Consider the following 13,468-nt stretch of genomic DNA (forward strand, 5'->3'; position numbering starts at 1 on the left):
AGTGTCAGAGCAGACTGGTTACACATGGTCAGTGTTAATGAGACTGGCCACGTGTTCATACGTTTTCATAATGACCAGAAAAGAACAAGTGCCAATCACAAGTTAACTTTAATCAGGTAAGTATTTCAGAAATCAGCATTACAGAATTGATAGAATGAAAAATACATTTGTAATTATCAATACCTTTTCCTCTGTAAAAATCCTGCTATCATGTCATATAATCTGGGATTACACCCAATTTCCGACTAAGCCATCTTAACATTGACTTAGCACTTGTCATAGATCTCCACCTCAACAATAGCTGCCCTTGCACTGCTCATGGTGGCCCTGATTTCCACTGAGTTCCATGTGTACAATATACTACTTCCTGCAGCCTTGACACGTTTGAATGTGGTTTCATCCTTTTCGTACATGAGTTTGTAGAGTTCCTTGTCACATGGTAAACTATTGTCAAAAATGCCCACTGCCAGCCAATTCATATAGATGTTGTAGTCAAAAGGCACAGAGAACATGATGGCCATCATCTTATCAGCGTCTTTTTTCTCCTGTTCCAGGTCATAAGTCAACACACCCACGGCCCCACTGGCCACACCTGTATTCTTGGAGAAGGCACACACCGCCATTGTGTTGACGTCCACAGTGGGTGGGGGAGGTTGAGTGTTGTGGCCGCTGTACATCCAGATTCTAAATAAATATCATTCAGTTAAATGAAATATGTGTCTGGTATCATCACTTTAAAGTAACATTAAATAAAAAATTACAGTAAATGGTGTAAATACCCATGTAGAAATGAGTGTAAGGAAAATGTTATGCTCACGTCACAGTGATCACATATATAACTAAAGGAGTTAAATCACTAAAAAAGCTTTTAGAGTCCTAGGCCTGACTTAGATCTAATTAAATAGTCTAGATCTAAACCTCAGAGTGGTCTTACCTGGGGTTGACAAGTGAGCAGACACTGCTGTAATTCTTAATATTTATTGTGCAGCTGCGATCAGAGAGAGAGAGCTTGCTGACATCCTGACCAACCTTCACAGATTTAGACACAGTTTCCAACCGTTCCATTTCCACGTGTTTACTTTTGTCTTGCAAGACAATGAGACAGAGGGAAACACACACACAAACACACACACACACACACACACACACACGCACACACACACACACACACATTAATTGGTGCAGATTGAGATGTTCCAGTGTAGAATATTAAAGGAAACATTTTAGGTCAGCAAGAAATTGACAGTGTCACCTTATTCACTTACTTAAATGGTTCAAGATTTTATTAAGTCACAGGTTTCCACAGTTTCCATTTTCAAGGTATAAAGCAATTTTAGGGGATATCATCAGAAAACTGTAACTGTCCATAAGAGACCATTGTACTGTTGAAGAGGGACCTTCACTTCCCCCGACATCCTTCATTTGGTAGACAACCTGAGTCCTTACTTTATGTCTGCTTAGAGCCGATTAACCTAAAGTTCCTCTCATTTGAAACTAGAGGGCAAAACAATCTTGCCCAACTTATGTTCATAAAATAAGCTTCCTGCACTGATACTAAGTGTCTAGAATAATTAGATGCTGGAAACTGTCTCCTCAATGTTTATACAGTCAGTTTATTGTGCAAAGTTGACCTGGCCTAATTCTTCAGTTAGAAAGAATACATGACAGCAGGTTCAGATGAACACTTTGATTCTGGACCACACGATCACCCAGAGCATCACATTTTCGAGAGCATGGAATAGGTTTTACAAATACAAAAAAAAAAAAAAAACCCCAAAAAATACACACACACACACACACACACACACACACACACACACACACAGAGAATCAACTCACCCTCACTTTATCTTCTAAGTTTGATTTGGTCGTGGTTTTATCAGCTAAGTTCAGGTGAGGTTAGTCAGCGTTTGTTCTTTTTTTCCTCTGTAGTTAATGTCCCTTGATGATCTCAGAGAGCTCCCCTTTTATTGAGTTTGACTCCTCCTTTGGGGGCAGTCCCTTGTAGCTAATTCATAGCTTGGCTTTAATATAACTCACTCTTATTATACTCACTCTTATTATTGTTATTATTGCCTTATTGACACTGTGAGCCATAACGATATGGCAAAAACATGCCATATGTCAGTTTCTACAAAGATAAGGAATTTAAAATGTATTGATATATGTTTTGATTCTTCTACATTAAGTTAGTACAGTCACTGAAAACTCCACCCTCCACCCTCCACAAGCCCATTCACGTAATGTCAATCCAGACTATATTACACATCTCAAAACAACCCAGTCACTGATCTTGAAGTTATTCGAAGGCTCACGGTTACATGGACAGTTACAAGAACAGTGTGTCTTATGTCTAATATACCATAAACGAGCACAAATTAGCATAAATGAGTTGCTAAGACATGATCTGTTCCCTCCTTTGTAGCTCACAGTACAGATAAAAAAAGTGACGGGAGGAAACTGACACAAAGCATAAACTGTGAAGTCTGAGCTAACGCTGTACTTAAAACCAAAAGTGAAACCAAAATTAATCCAGAGAATATATTTTGGTTTCTGTTGCTTCTAATTCTTCTAATCTTATTCTACTTTCTAAGTTTCTACTGGTATTTCCACTGGCTCCATAATGATAAATATAACACAAATGCTGATGAAAGCTGTTCTTAGACTCAGGGTCAGAGAACATTTACAAAACAGGAAGTACTTGTAACTCTCATAACAGAGCTGGTTCTCTCAGTCAGTTTTGTCTTCAGCCCCAGAACTGCATAAAGGAGAAAAAAAAACTGACACTGCATAAGAGGATATCCTGTTATTCACATCAGTTGTGTTTTAACACATTTTTACAGAGGCATCATCATACCTTTTCTTTTCTTTTCTTTTCTTTTCTTTTCTTTTCTTTTCTTTTCTTTTCTTTTTAATCTCATCTGTGACCTGATCGAACTGACCTGACGCTGCCAAAATGTGACTTTTCTTCTAAGTTGGTATCTCAGTCATTTATCCCTCAGGGTGGTATAAACCTAACTGTTTTCTTTTCTTTTCTTTTCTTTTCTTTTCTTTTACTGAGTTATCTCTTAAATTATATATTTTTTTATTGTATATTGTACAGTCTGCCCTGCTGCCAACCTCCATTTCTCTGTTACTGTACACTGTACCTTGGCATGTGACAAATGAAAAACATGACTTGAAAAAAGTTTCTAATCTACTCTTTGTTTTTATTGTATGATAGGTTGTTTTTCATTTCATCATACCAAAAGAGAAAAGAAAATATAGGAGGTTCCTATGTATAACCTGAAATGTTTCTCTTGTAATAGAATATTCCCCTTTGCAACTACTTTGATTCTTACGTGTATCCTTTGGACACATGTAAAAACTTCCTTCAGTTTGTTGTGGTTAGGTGCCTCCCTGGCCCAACATCCACGGCTGTGTGCCCTTGAGCAAGGCACTTAACCCCCATGCTCCCCGGGCGCAGAGGAATGCTGCCCACTGCTCCTGCATCTGTTGTGTGTGTTCACTACTGGTGTATTGGATGGGTTAAATGCAGAGGCAAATTCACTGCTCACTTCACAGTGTGTGTGCGCAATCACGGAGAATTTACATTTTCTTCAGGCATAACACAATAACACTATCATCGTTAGTCGGAACCCATGATCCTTCTTATGACAAGACCACAATATTCAGAATCCATCTCTCCACCTGCTTAACTGACCTACACGGTGACATGACGTGACGTGCAAATGAGCGACAGAAAACCCACCACGCAAATGTCACCATCCCGAATTGTTTAGTGCTGACGCCCCGTGCCGCCCCCAGTAAGATGCCGCCCTGGGCGCCTGTCCATTTCGCCCATACCTAAATCCGCCACTGGTCGTACACAAAGAACGAGTGTATTGTTCAGTTTGGTTCCAGTCTTATTTTATTTGATATATGAAACTGTTATGAGGCACTTATTTTCGGTATCTATACAATGTATAGTCTGGGAGTTGAATGGTATGACTACAGACAAAAGCTGAGTTCTTTTTGCTCTACCAGACAACTAGAAGTCTTGTCTCAACTTAGCAAACACGGGCAGTTTGTGACTCGGGTTTTTAAAAGGTTTGAACGCATGATTTTGCTGGACGCGTCCACATGTCAAAATGCAACTTTCCGCACTTCTGAATATTGATGAATAGAAGGCTACTAATTTTTAAATGTCAAAGTAATTTGGTAAGGAAATGATGGTGAAATATGTTGTTGTTAATGTATTATGTTGCAGTTATGTCAGAGAATAACTGTTTAATGTTTTGGGGGAGAGGATCGGTGTGGCATAGAGAGGTAACTCTGGCGTGCTTGTGTATGTGAATGCTCTATCAAGACAAGTTCACCAAGACAAGTTAACCCTAACCCTAACTCTCCTGTAGTACACCAATATCCCCTTTACTGGACAAGAAAAAAGACTGAATGCATGAATGAATGTGGTGACGGCAGTAAAAATATACAAATCAGAGTCACAAATCTGAGACAAACATAATCTTATGCTTTTTTATTTAATGTTAGAGCTGTTATTTGAGTAACATTGCACAGTTTTGATACCAAATCATTAGTTTTCAGTGTTTTAGGTGTAGTTGTAGTTGTTCAGCTGTTACTCAACTACTAACTTGCGTACTCAACTACCATATTGCGCTGCACTGATTACCTACACAGGTTACTCCCTACTGCACTGTCCACTGTCTACTGCAGTTTCAATGCACTGCTGCACATTGATTACTCCATGTCTGATTCACAATGTTTACATGATACTGCACTGACACTACACTGGTACATAAAGCTGTACATCCCCCATGTGCAATACCGTTGTTCACACTCGTCACTTTAAATTTTAAGTTTAAGCCTCCTTCACATGTATATAGTGTATATTTCATATTCTATTTCTTATTCTGTTATATTTATTGCGCACCCTCTTTGTACTTTAATTGTTCATTGCTCATACCTCTCTTTTCTATTTTTTTTCTTAGTTAACTCCTTATTCTCCTACGCTAATTTTTTTAATCCCCTATTTTGCTCTATTCTACTCCTTAGTGTCTTACTCTTTATTTATTTGAATCCCCTACTGTACTTTTATTCTATGACTAGTGTGCTCTTACTGCTGAGTTGACCTGTTTCTCTCGTCTCACACATTTCATTGTACCGTTGACCCTGTGTTAACCTACATATGACAAATACACTCTTAAACTTAAGACTTAACTTGATTGTACATATCACACCTTTCTCAGATCCACTGACTGAATCACGGGGTTTTACTCATCTGCTGTCACCATAAGTACACAGACCCTGTGGCAACACAAATGCAAGTCATGGCAACCCAGAGGAATAACCAATGGCTTTAGAGTGTTGAAGACACATACATTCACCACTAGGGGTCAGTGTTGTATGAGGCTCTTGTCAGAAGGTGATGGAAAAAATCAGTAGGATGCCAGACGTCTATGACTTGATCTGAGGAACCTTGTTAAAGATAGTAACTAGTTATATTAGTGATTTGCCTCAAACTTTCATGTCTTCTGTTACAGATTAGCAAGTGCATTCATTATTCAGCTGCTATGTATTGCCATGTAAGCATCTTGTAGTCAATTATAAAGGAATCTTCTGTTTCCTCATGTCTTTAAAGACAAATATAAGGTTTAAAGAAATCATTTACAAGTAGCCCTTATGTCAAAACTTCAAACACAAGTCTCCAACTCACCAGACTAGATAGGCCGCTCACTAAAATGAAGGTGAAGGGTGAAACTGAGAAATGGACTGCAATAAAGGCCTGAGATCTGGTCTGACAGTTGTACATGTGACATGCAAGACGTTGTTAGAAGAGACATGCAATATGTAAGTGCATATCAGTCAGTCTGGACCTGAAGTGGGATCAGTAGTTACTTGTCATGGTTACTTGTGTTTTTTTTTTCTTGCCCGCCATGAGGATTAAGTCAGAGTGTGCCGTCCTGTTTTGATTTTGATTGTTGTGGCATGTAAAACCCTTTGAGACTGTAAACTGTGATATTGGGCTCTACATAAACTTGAAACTTGAAAGTTGTTTACAGAGTTCTGTAAAAGTTCTCTCATCCCGGCAGCTCGATCCGTTTTTCACATGCGCACTTGCGCAAAAGTTAACTAACCCTATCCTTAACCCTATCCCTAACTGTCAGTCCACGCATGTGCAGAGCAGACCATGCTTCCAGGACGGATCGTGCACTTACACATCTGAATAGTCTTTTTTGCTTAGGAAGGTGCCTAACCGAGTGAAATAACCCGGAAGTATCTTTGTGACAGCCATGATATGAGCTGGCTGAATTCTCTAAATGTTAAGGGAAGATGCTTCGATGCGACTTTTCCTATCTCCTTTAGCATGGGGTACACTGCCAGCTCTAGTGACATGTGTCATACCTGACTCAAACATTCATCTATGTTCCCTGATAAAATTGCTGTGTCATGCCCAGTAGGGGGCAGGTCATCTGGTTTTAGCAGCCAAACCCTAAAATACACGAAGCTTTCCGCACATGCCTCCTCACATACACCTCATGCATCTTGCATGCATCACCTTAACACAAAACCACCGAAATGCTGAACTACGTCGCGCTCTCCAAGAAAGCAGCACACAGCTGACACGTAGCAGCACACAGGATGTATGCTGGCTGCCACGCCTTTTCATACCGCTATCCCTTCATGTAGAATGGCCTACCTACAGAAATAAGGGAGACAAACTCTCTTCACACCTTTAAAACCAAACTTAAGACTCATCTATTTTCACTGGCTAATGGGTAATTTAATTTTGATTTGACTTTGCCGTGGGCACGCAAAGCCCTTTGAGACTATAAACAGTGATTCTGGGCTCTAAATAAACTTGTACTATTATTATTATTATTATAATTATTATTATTATTATTGTTGTTGTTGTTGTTGCTTTTGTTCCAAAAGGATATGTGCATAAGAATGAAACCATCTGCACACAAAGAAATATAAACCAGGGTCCAAGCACGATTAATTTCATGCACTGAAAGTCTGCAATGAAGATCTTTCAGTATATTTTTCATGTATTAAAATCTGGGTTTAAAATGGGTATGTGGAAGTGCTTGTAGAATCTGTGTTTTATGACGGGTTACTTTTAAATTTGGAACATCATTTCAGAATGGCCTTGTCATTGTGCAGAAAAAAATTCAGAATGATTGATGCAAAGGTGAATGAAATTGGCTCATTTGCATATTAATAAGTAAATGAAGCAACTTGATTGGCTTGTGGTGGGCATGGTTTCGATATAGCAACTTTTCCTTCATCAGTTTGACAGAGGTCAGTGTAAGGGTTTCACATACCAAGTTTTGTGTCGATCAGGCTAGTGGTTCAGAAGCACATAAGTATTAAATGTCAAAAAACCCATTATGCCTCCATTGCAAATTGACTGACACATAGCTCTGATGTTATTTGACGTAGCAACTATTCGTTCCCAATTTAGATAGAGCACACCCCAAAGGCCCTACAAGTGAAATTTTGCATCAGTTGAATTTACGGTTCATGAGAAGAAGATTTTTTTTTATTATTTTTTTCATATGTTAAAAATTGGATTAAAAATGTGCATGTTCAAGCGCTTATGGAGCTTGTGTTTTTTGATGACTCGCTTACAAATTCTGAATAACCTGTCAGTGAGGCCTCGTCATTTCGTACACGAACTTTCAGAATGATTGATGCTACAGTAAATGAAATTGGCTCATTTGCATATTAATTAGTAAATGAAGGAACCTCATTGGCTTGTGGAGTTTTTTGATGTCGCAGCTTCATCTTCGCAATTTAAGTCGTTCCATCCTACCACATTTTGTGACTTTTCGATGGACGGTTTTGGTTTTATGGGCAAAATTGGAAAAGTGGCGCAAGCAGGAGAAGAAGAGGAAGAAGAAGAAGAAGAAGAATCTGAGTAAGAAAAAGAGGGTTCCAGATTTGCTTGGACCTCTAATAATAATAATAATAATAATAATAATGATAATAATCATAACAACAATAATAATCTGAGTAAAAACAGGAGGGTTCTAGCTGTGCTTGAACCCCTAATTACATCTTGGGCCACCACTTTGGCAGTGGGGGTATGGTATTTATTTATTCTTTCATTCTTTTATTTATTGTGTGTGTGCCACCACCATGAAGAACGGGAGAGCGTGGAGGTAGGGTTTGGCACACAGTGGTCAGAGATGTCAGAGACAAGGTTGGGGAAGTAGTCACATAAATAATCCAAGGTTTGGTAACACAGGATACAGAACAACAAGGGCTTGGGAAAACTCATAATGCTCAAAATAACCTACAGGTCACACACAGACAACTAGACATTATAGAAAGAAAAATTACAGATGATTAATGAGACAATGCAAAGAAAAATATCAGGGGAGTAGATAATGTTATATTTAAGGACAACTGGGGCTGTGATGGAAGTATTTTGTCATTATGTCTGGATATCTCCCCAACATTCTGAGCTTTTAACCACACTCCTGATGGTGTTTAACCTCCAACAAGAACTAACACAGACAAACAGAAACTAACACACACACACACACACACACACGTACGAACACACATGCCTCCTCACATACACCTCATGCATCTTGCATGCATCACCTTAACACAAAACTACTGAAATGCTGAACTACGTAGCACTCTCCACGAAAACAGCACACAGCTGACACATAGCAGCACACAGGATGTACACTGGCTACCACGCCTTTTCATACCGCTCTCCCTTCATGTACAATGGCCTACCTACAGAAATAAGGGAGACAAACTCTCTTCACACATTTAAAACCAAACTAAAGACTTTTCTATTTTCACAGGCTAATAGATAATATAAAGCCATTTAAGACCATCAATTCTGGGCTCTAAATAAAATTGTATCATTATTATTATTATTATTATTATTATTATTATTATTATTATTACAAAAGGATTTCTGCATAAGAATGAAACCCTCTGCACGCAAAGAAATACAAACCATCTAGATACAAAGAGAACCAAAGGGAAACACACAACAAACATGATGCAGTGACACACTGTAAATCAGTATTCACTGAGTTATGTGAAAAGTTCAACTCTTATGATGAAGCTGGCCAGAACACCCATCCCACCTGTTTTGCTGAATTTATTTGGTTTGGTGTGTTTTGTTATACTTTGAAAGTTGCTTCACTTTGGAAACTGAAATAATCACATCCAGGGATGCTTATTCTGTTGTTCTGCTGTTAAAAGTCTGTTTGTTATGAAGTAAGAGAAAGTTAATTATATCTTGGGCCACCACTTTGGCAGTGATGGCAGTGAGTGATGTGGTTGTAGACTGTAGTATTGTGGGCTCGTTTATTTATTTATTTGTTTATTTATCTATTAGTGTGTGTGTGTGTGTGTGTGTGTGTATGTATGTATATGTATATATATTTACCATCAGGAGGGAAAAAGCCCACATCCAGCTTTTCTAATATTCATATTTCATTCATTCATACTAACATTCATGACAATTAGAATTGTTCATACACTGTGATGATATGATTCTGGATAATAAGACCTAGATTGTTGTTTGTTTCCTTTTTTCTGTAATTTGACAAGTTGTCTATCAAATGATAAATTAGTTCTTGTATGTGCAGGTATCCATTATGGCCTTACACCCAAATTTCCAAGTAAGCCATATCTAGTGACCCCAAGAAACAGGAAAGTTTCAACACACCACATACTTTATGAAGACTTCTGAAATCTTTTGAAGTCCTCATGTGGTTGGGTTAAAGAGATGATGAAGAACAACAGAGGTGATTTGTAAAGGTAAGGCCTAGAGCATTTTCAGTATCGGGTTAGAGAAAGAGCTTGAGAAATCCTTTACTACCTTCAGTCTAAGTGGAAGCTCATTGACTACTGTCAATGAATTTCCTAAGGAAACTGTGACGTGACGTCATCATTTTGGCCTGTTGTTTTCGGGATACTCTACTTTCTACACAATAATATGAATAAAGAGATGATGAATATGATAAACTGGAAGTCATATTTTAAGTTTTAACACTGTCTAATAGGCATTACTTACGTCGTTTGATCCAGAGTTCGCTGTCTTTGTGGTGTCGAAGGTTGGCATTCCTACCATAGATGAGGATGCACTTGAACGTTCACAAACAAAACAATGATTATCTCCGCAGTAGGTTAAACAAAATTTAGGCGTAACTAACGATATTCTAAACTTGAATTTACTAAGGGCCATTTTAGAATTTAGAAATAAGGTTCACCCCCCCCCCCCCCCCCTGGAATCGCAACCTTATCGTGGTGGAGGGGTTTGTGAGCCCCTGTGATCCTGGGAGCTGTACTGCCTGGAGCATGTAGCTCCTGGTTGGTAACCCAAGGCAGAGAGGTCCCAGGTGAGGGGCCAGACAAAAAGCGATTCTAAAAGCCCTTATGATCAGCACCCACATAGAAACAGGCACCTCGCTGGGAATAGGGAGACCGGGGCCCCCCTGGAGCCAGGCCTGGGAGGGGAGCTCGTAGACGAGCGCCTGGTGGTCGGGCCTGCCACGGGGGGCTGCCCTCTCATGGGCCCACCACCTGCAAGGTGAGAAATAGGGGCCGGGTGCAGGATGGGGCGAGGGACCCAGCGGACTGGACTTACGGTACAGAAACTGGCTTTTGGTACGTGGAATGTCACCTCTATGCCAACCAGATATAGTTGGGCTCACTTCTACGCACAGCAAACTGTCAGGCAACTCCAAAGGGGCAGGCAAGGCCTCGTCCAGGCTGTTCTCAGCGGGGATGGGGAGGTCCTGACCTCAACTGAGGATGTGGTCAGACAGTGGAGGGAACACTTTGAGGAGCTCCTAAACCTGACTTACGCCCTCCACAGAGGGGGGAAATCTCTGGCTGTCATGACGGCATGCTGGTAATTGTAGTCATTGAGGGTAAATAATGAGTTCTCTGGTATGGGTCTGTAAGTCAACGATCTGTACCAAGAAGCACGATCGTTTTTGCACATGCGCATTATGGCATAATCAGAAACACAATTTTTTCCTGCACAATTTTTACCACGCATGTGCAAACGTTTTACCACGGTGAACTTGTAACTGCTCGATTTTCCTTGCTCCCAGATTTTCCCTGGAATTACGAAATCCCAAAGTCCGGTCTGCAACAGGCAATAGTTTACTGCACTACCCAATTTGCATGGTGTTTTACGACATTACATCCTATTTCTGCGTTCCCTGCCCGATTTACAATATTTTATTAGGTCATAGTTCATAACTATGCTATTGTTTATGCTATGCTAATCTACTAAGCCTACGGACAATAAACTGTGCTATGCTAATATGCAAAGCCTTCAGAGAATCTTCGAAAATATAAAAACAGTTGTTCAATAACATTATCAGTAGCCTATATGCTAACACTCCACCTCTCAATGAAAACAATACGTGTTCTTTATGCTGTAAAATGTTTATGCATGAGCAGTACAAATCTGCCTCATGTCATATAGTGTGCACACACTCTGGATGCTGCACATGCGTATTACAGTCTGGACTTCCGAACTTTCATACTTCCGGGGAAAACCCGGGAGCGAGGAAAATCTTGGAGTGAGGAAAATCAAGCAATTACAGTCTGAACACTTGACGGACGGCAGACAGTGAGTTCCGTTCTGCACATGTGCGTAATTACTTAATCGGTAAACCAATTTCTTCCTGCACGATTTGTACCACGCATGTGTGAACATTTTAACTGGAATTACCTGGTAATTCCCAACGAGAGTCTGTTTAAAGATATTTATTGCTTATTATAACACAGATATGGAAATGTTTCTATATCTGTGTGTCTTATAGATTGAGCAAGTGACAGCTGTCATTTTGTATGCTGCGGATTAGCATTTTTCCAAGTTCCGGGTTGTTAAAAAAAGCCTATGAGCAATGGGATTTTGGAAAATCAACAAAGTAACGCCCGTTGTAGTTAAATAACTGCTTGACCCGCATTCAATTCTGTTCAATACAATGCATGTGTATGTCATCTATGTATAGACTTTAGACCCATTATATCTCTAATATGTGTTTGTTGCTACCTCTCTGCTAACATCGAAAAATAACAGCATCACAGAGGAATACACTTAGTTAATGCATTTTCCAGAACTTTTTATTCGTATTTTCATACATTATGGAAGACAAATGTGATCATACACCAACACTGCTCAAATGATATATTTTTATTGACGCACAAAGTTATTGTTTATTAGATTAGATTACATTAGCCTCAACTTAATTATACAGAGTACAGGTACACAGCCACACTTAACCAGCATCCAACCAAAAGGGAGGGTGAGGTAGTCGGTGTCAGAAAAAAGTCAAAAGGTTAAAACGTTTATTGTCAGACGCACAGTTAAAACAAGGACATAAAAAATCATAGATGATGCATAGAAGGGATCAGGCAGTGTAGTAAAAGAGATTCAATTCTGCACACGCACTGACTTTAGCACATGTGCAGAATGGATTGTGATTCCGGGTACAGATTGTGGAGTCATACTAACTATGTGTAGCTGATGCATAAATGTAATACATTTAATTTTTTTTTTTAAATTTCACCAATAATCCATTTTCAGTTTCTGTGTGCATTTTGTTGTTTTTCTGTATACACATGCTTATGTATACATATTTCTTTTGAGGAGCTTTTATTTTATTCATTGTACGTTTGTTGTGTGACCTCTGATATTTTGGTGACATTACTCTGTGGGTTTGTGGTTTTCTCCACAGTGGGCTGGATGCTTTGATGAGGAGAGGTAGGTTTACACCACTGCTAATTCTGACAGCGTGGTAAAGCACTGAAGCACTGTGAGTAGAAACACTAAACGGAGACACGCTTCTCAACTTGAACAGGTCACAAATGTTGTTTTTTTTGGGGGGGGTCGGGCATTGTAATATTTATATCAGTGTGTGTATGCAATGTCATTATTATTGATCGTGTACAGTACTTCTGTGTGGAATTTTCTCATGTGGTCTAATTTTCTGTTTCTTTTCTCCGTTAAAGATATACTTGTAGAACCCCGCTTATGTAAGGTTCCTGTACTGCTGTTTTTGTGTTTCATACGGAATAAATCCTGCCCCTCGGTTGGTTAGACAGTGGTTGTCTTCATCTTACTCCACATTATACACAGCACAATGCAGAGTCAAAAAGAAAAAAAAGAATAAACACAAACACACACACGCATATTTATATAAAAAAGTGTCAGAGCAGACTGGTTACACATGGTCAGTGTTAATGAGACTGGCCACGTATTCATACGTTTTCATAATGACCAGAAAAGAACAAGTGCCAATCACAAGTTAACTTTAATCAGGTAAGTATTTCAGAAATCAGCATTACAGAATTGATAGAATGAAAAATACATTTGTAATTATCAATACCTTTTCCTCTGTAAAAATCCTGCTATCATGTCATATAATCTGGGATTACACCCAATTTCCGACTAAGCCATCTTAACATTGAC

At 39.2% G+C, this 13,468-nt stretch overlaps 1 protein-coding gene across 1 annotated transcript; it reads right to left on the bottom strand.

The window, feature by feature from the left end:
• Nucleotides 1–266: 266 nt before the first annotated feature.
• Nucleotides 267–677, bottom strand: LOC115806331 (DELTA-thalatoxin-Avl1a-like). The gene has a single exon (XM_030767002.1). The coding sequence runs from the start codon at nucleotides 675–677 to the stop codon at nucleotides 267–269; it is 411 nt and encodes a 136-aa protein (XP_030622862.1).
• Between the last annotated feature and the right edge of the window lie 12,791 nt (nucleotides 678–13,468).

The sequence above is a fragment of the Chanos chanos genome, chromosome 3 (genome assembly GCF_902362185.1).
Source record: "Chanos chanos chromosome 3, fChaCha1.1, whole genome shotgun sequence".
Taxonomy (NCBI): Eukaryota; Metazoa; Chordata; class Actinopteri; order Gonorynchiformes; family Chanidae; genus Chanos; species Chanos chanos.

Bases quoted from the DNA above. Each gene is read 5' to 3' on its own strand.
- LOC115806331 (XM_030767002.1), bottom strand. From the start codon at position 677: ATGTACAGCGGCCACAACACTCAACCTCCCCCACCCACTGTGGACGTC.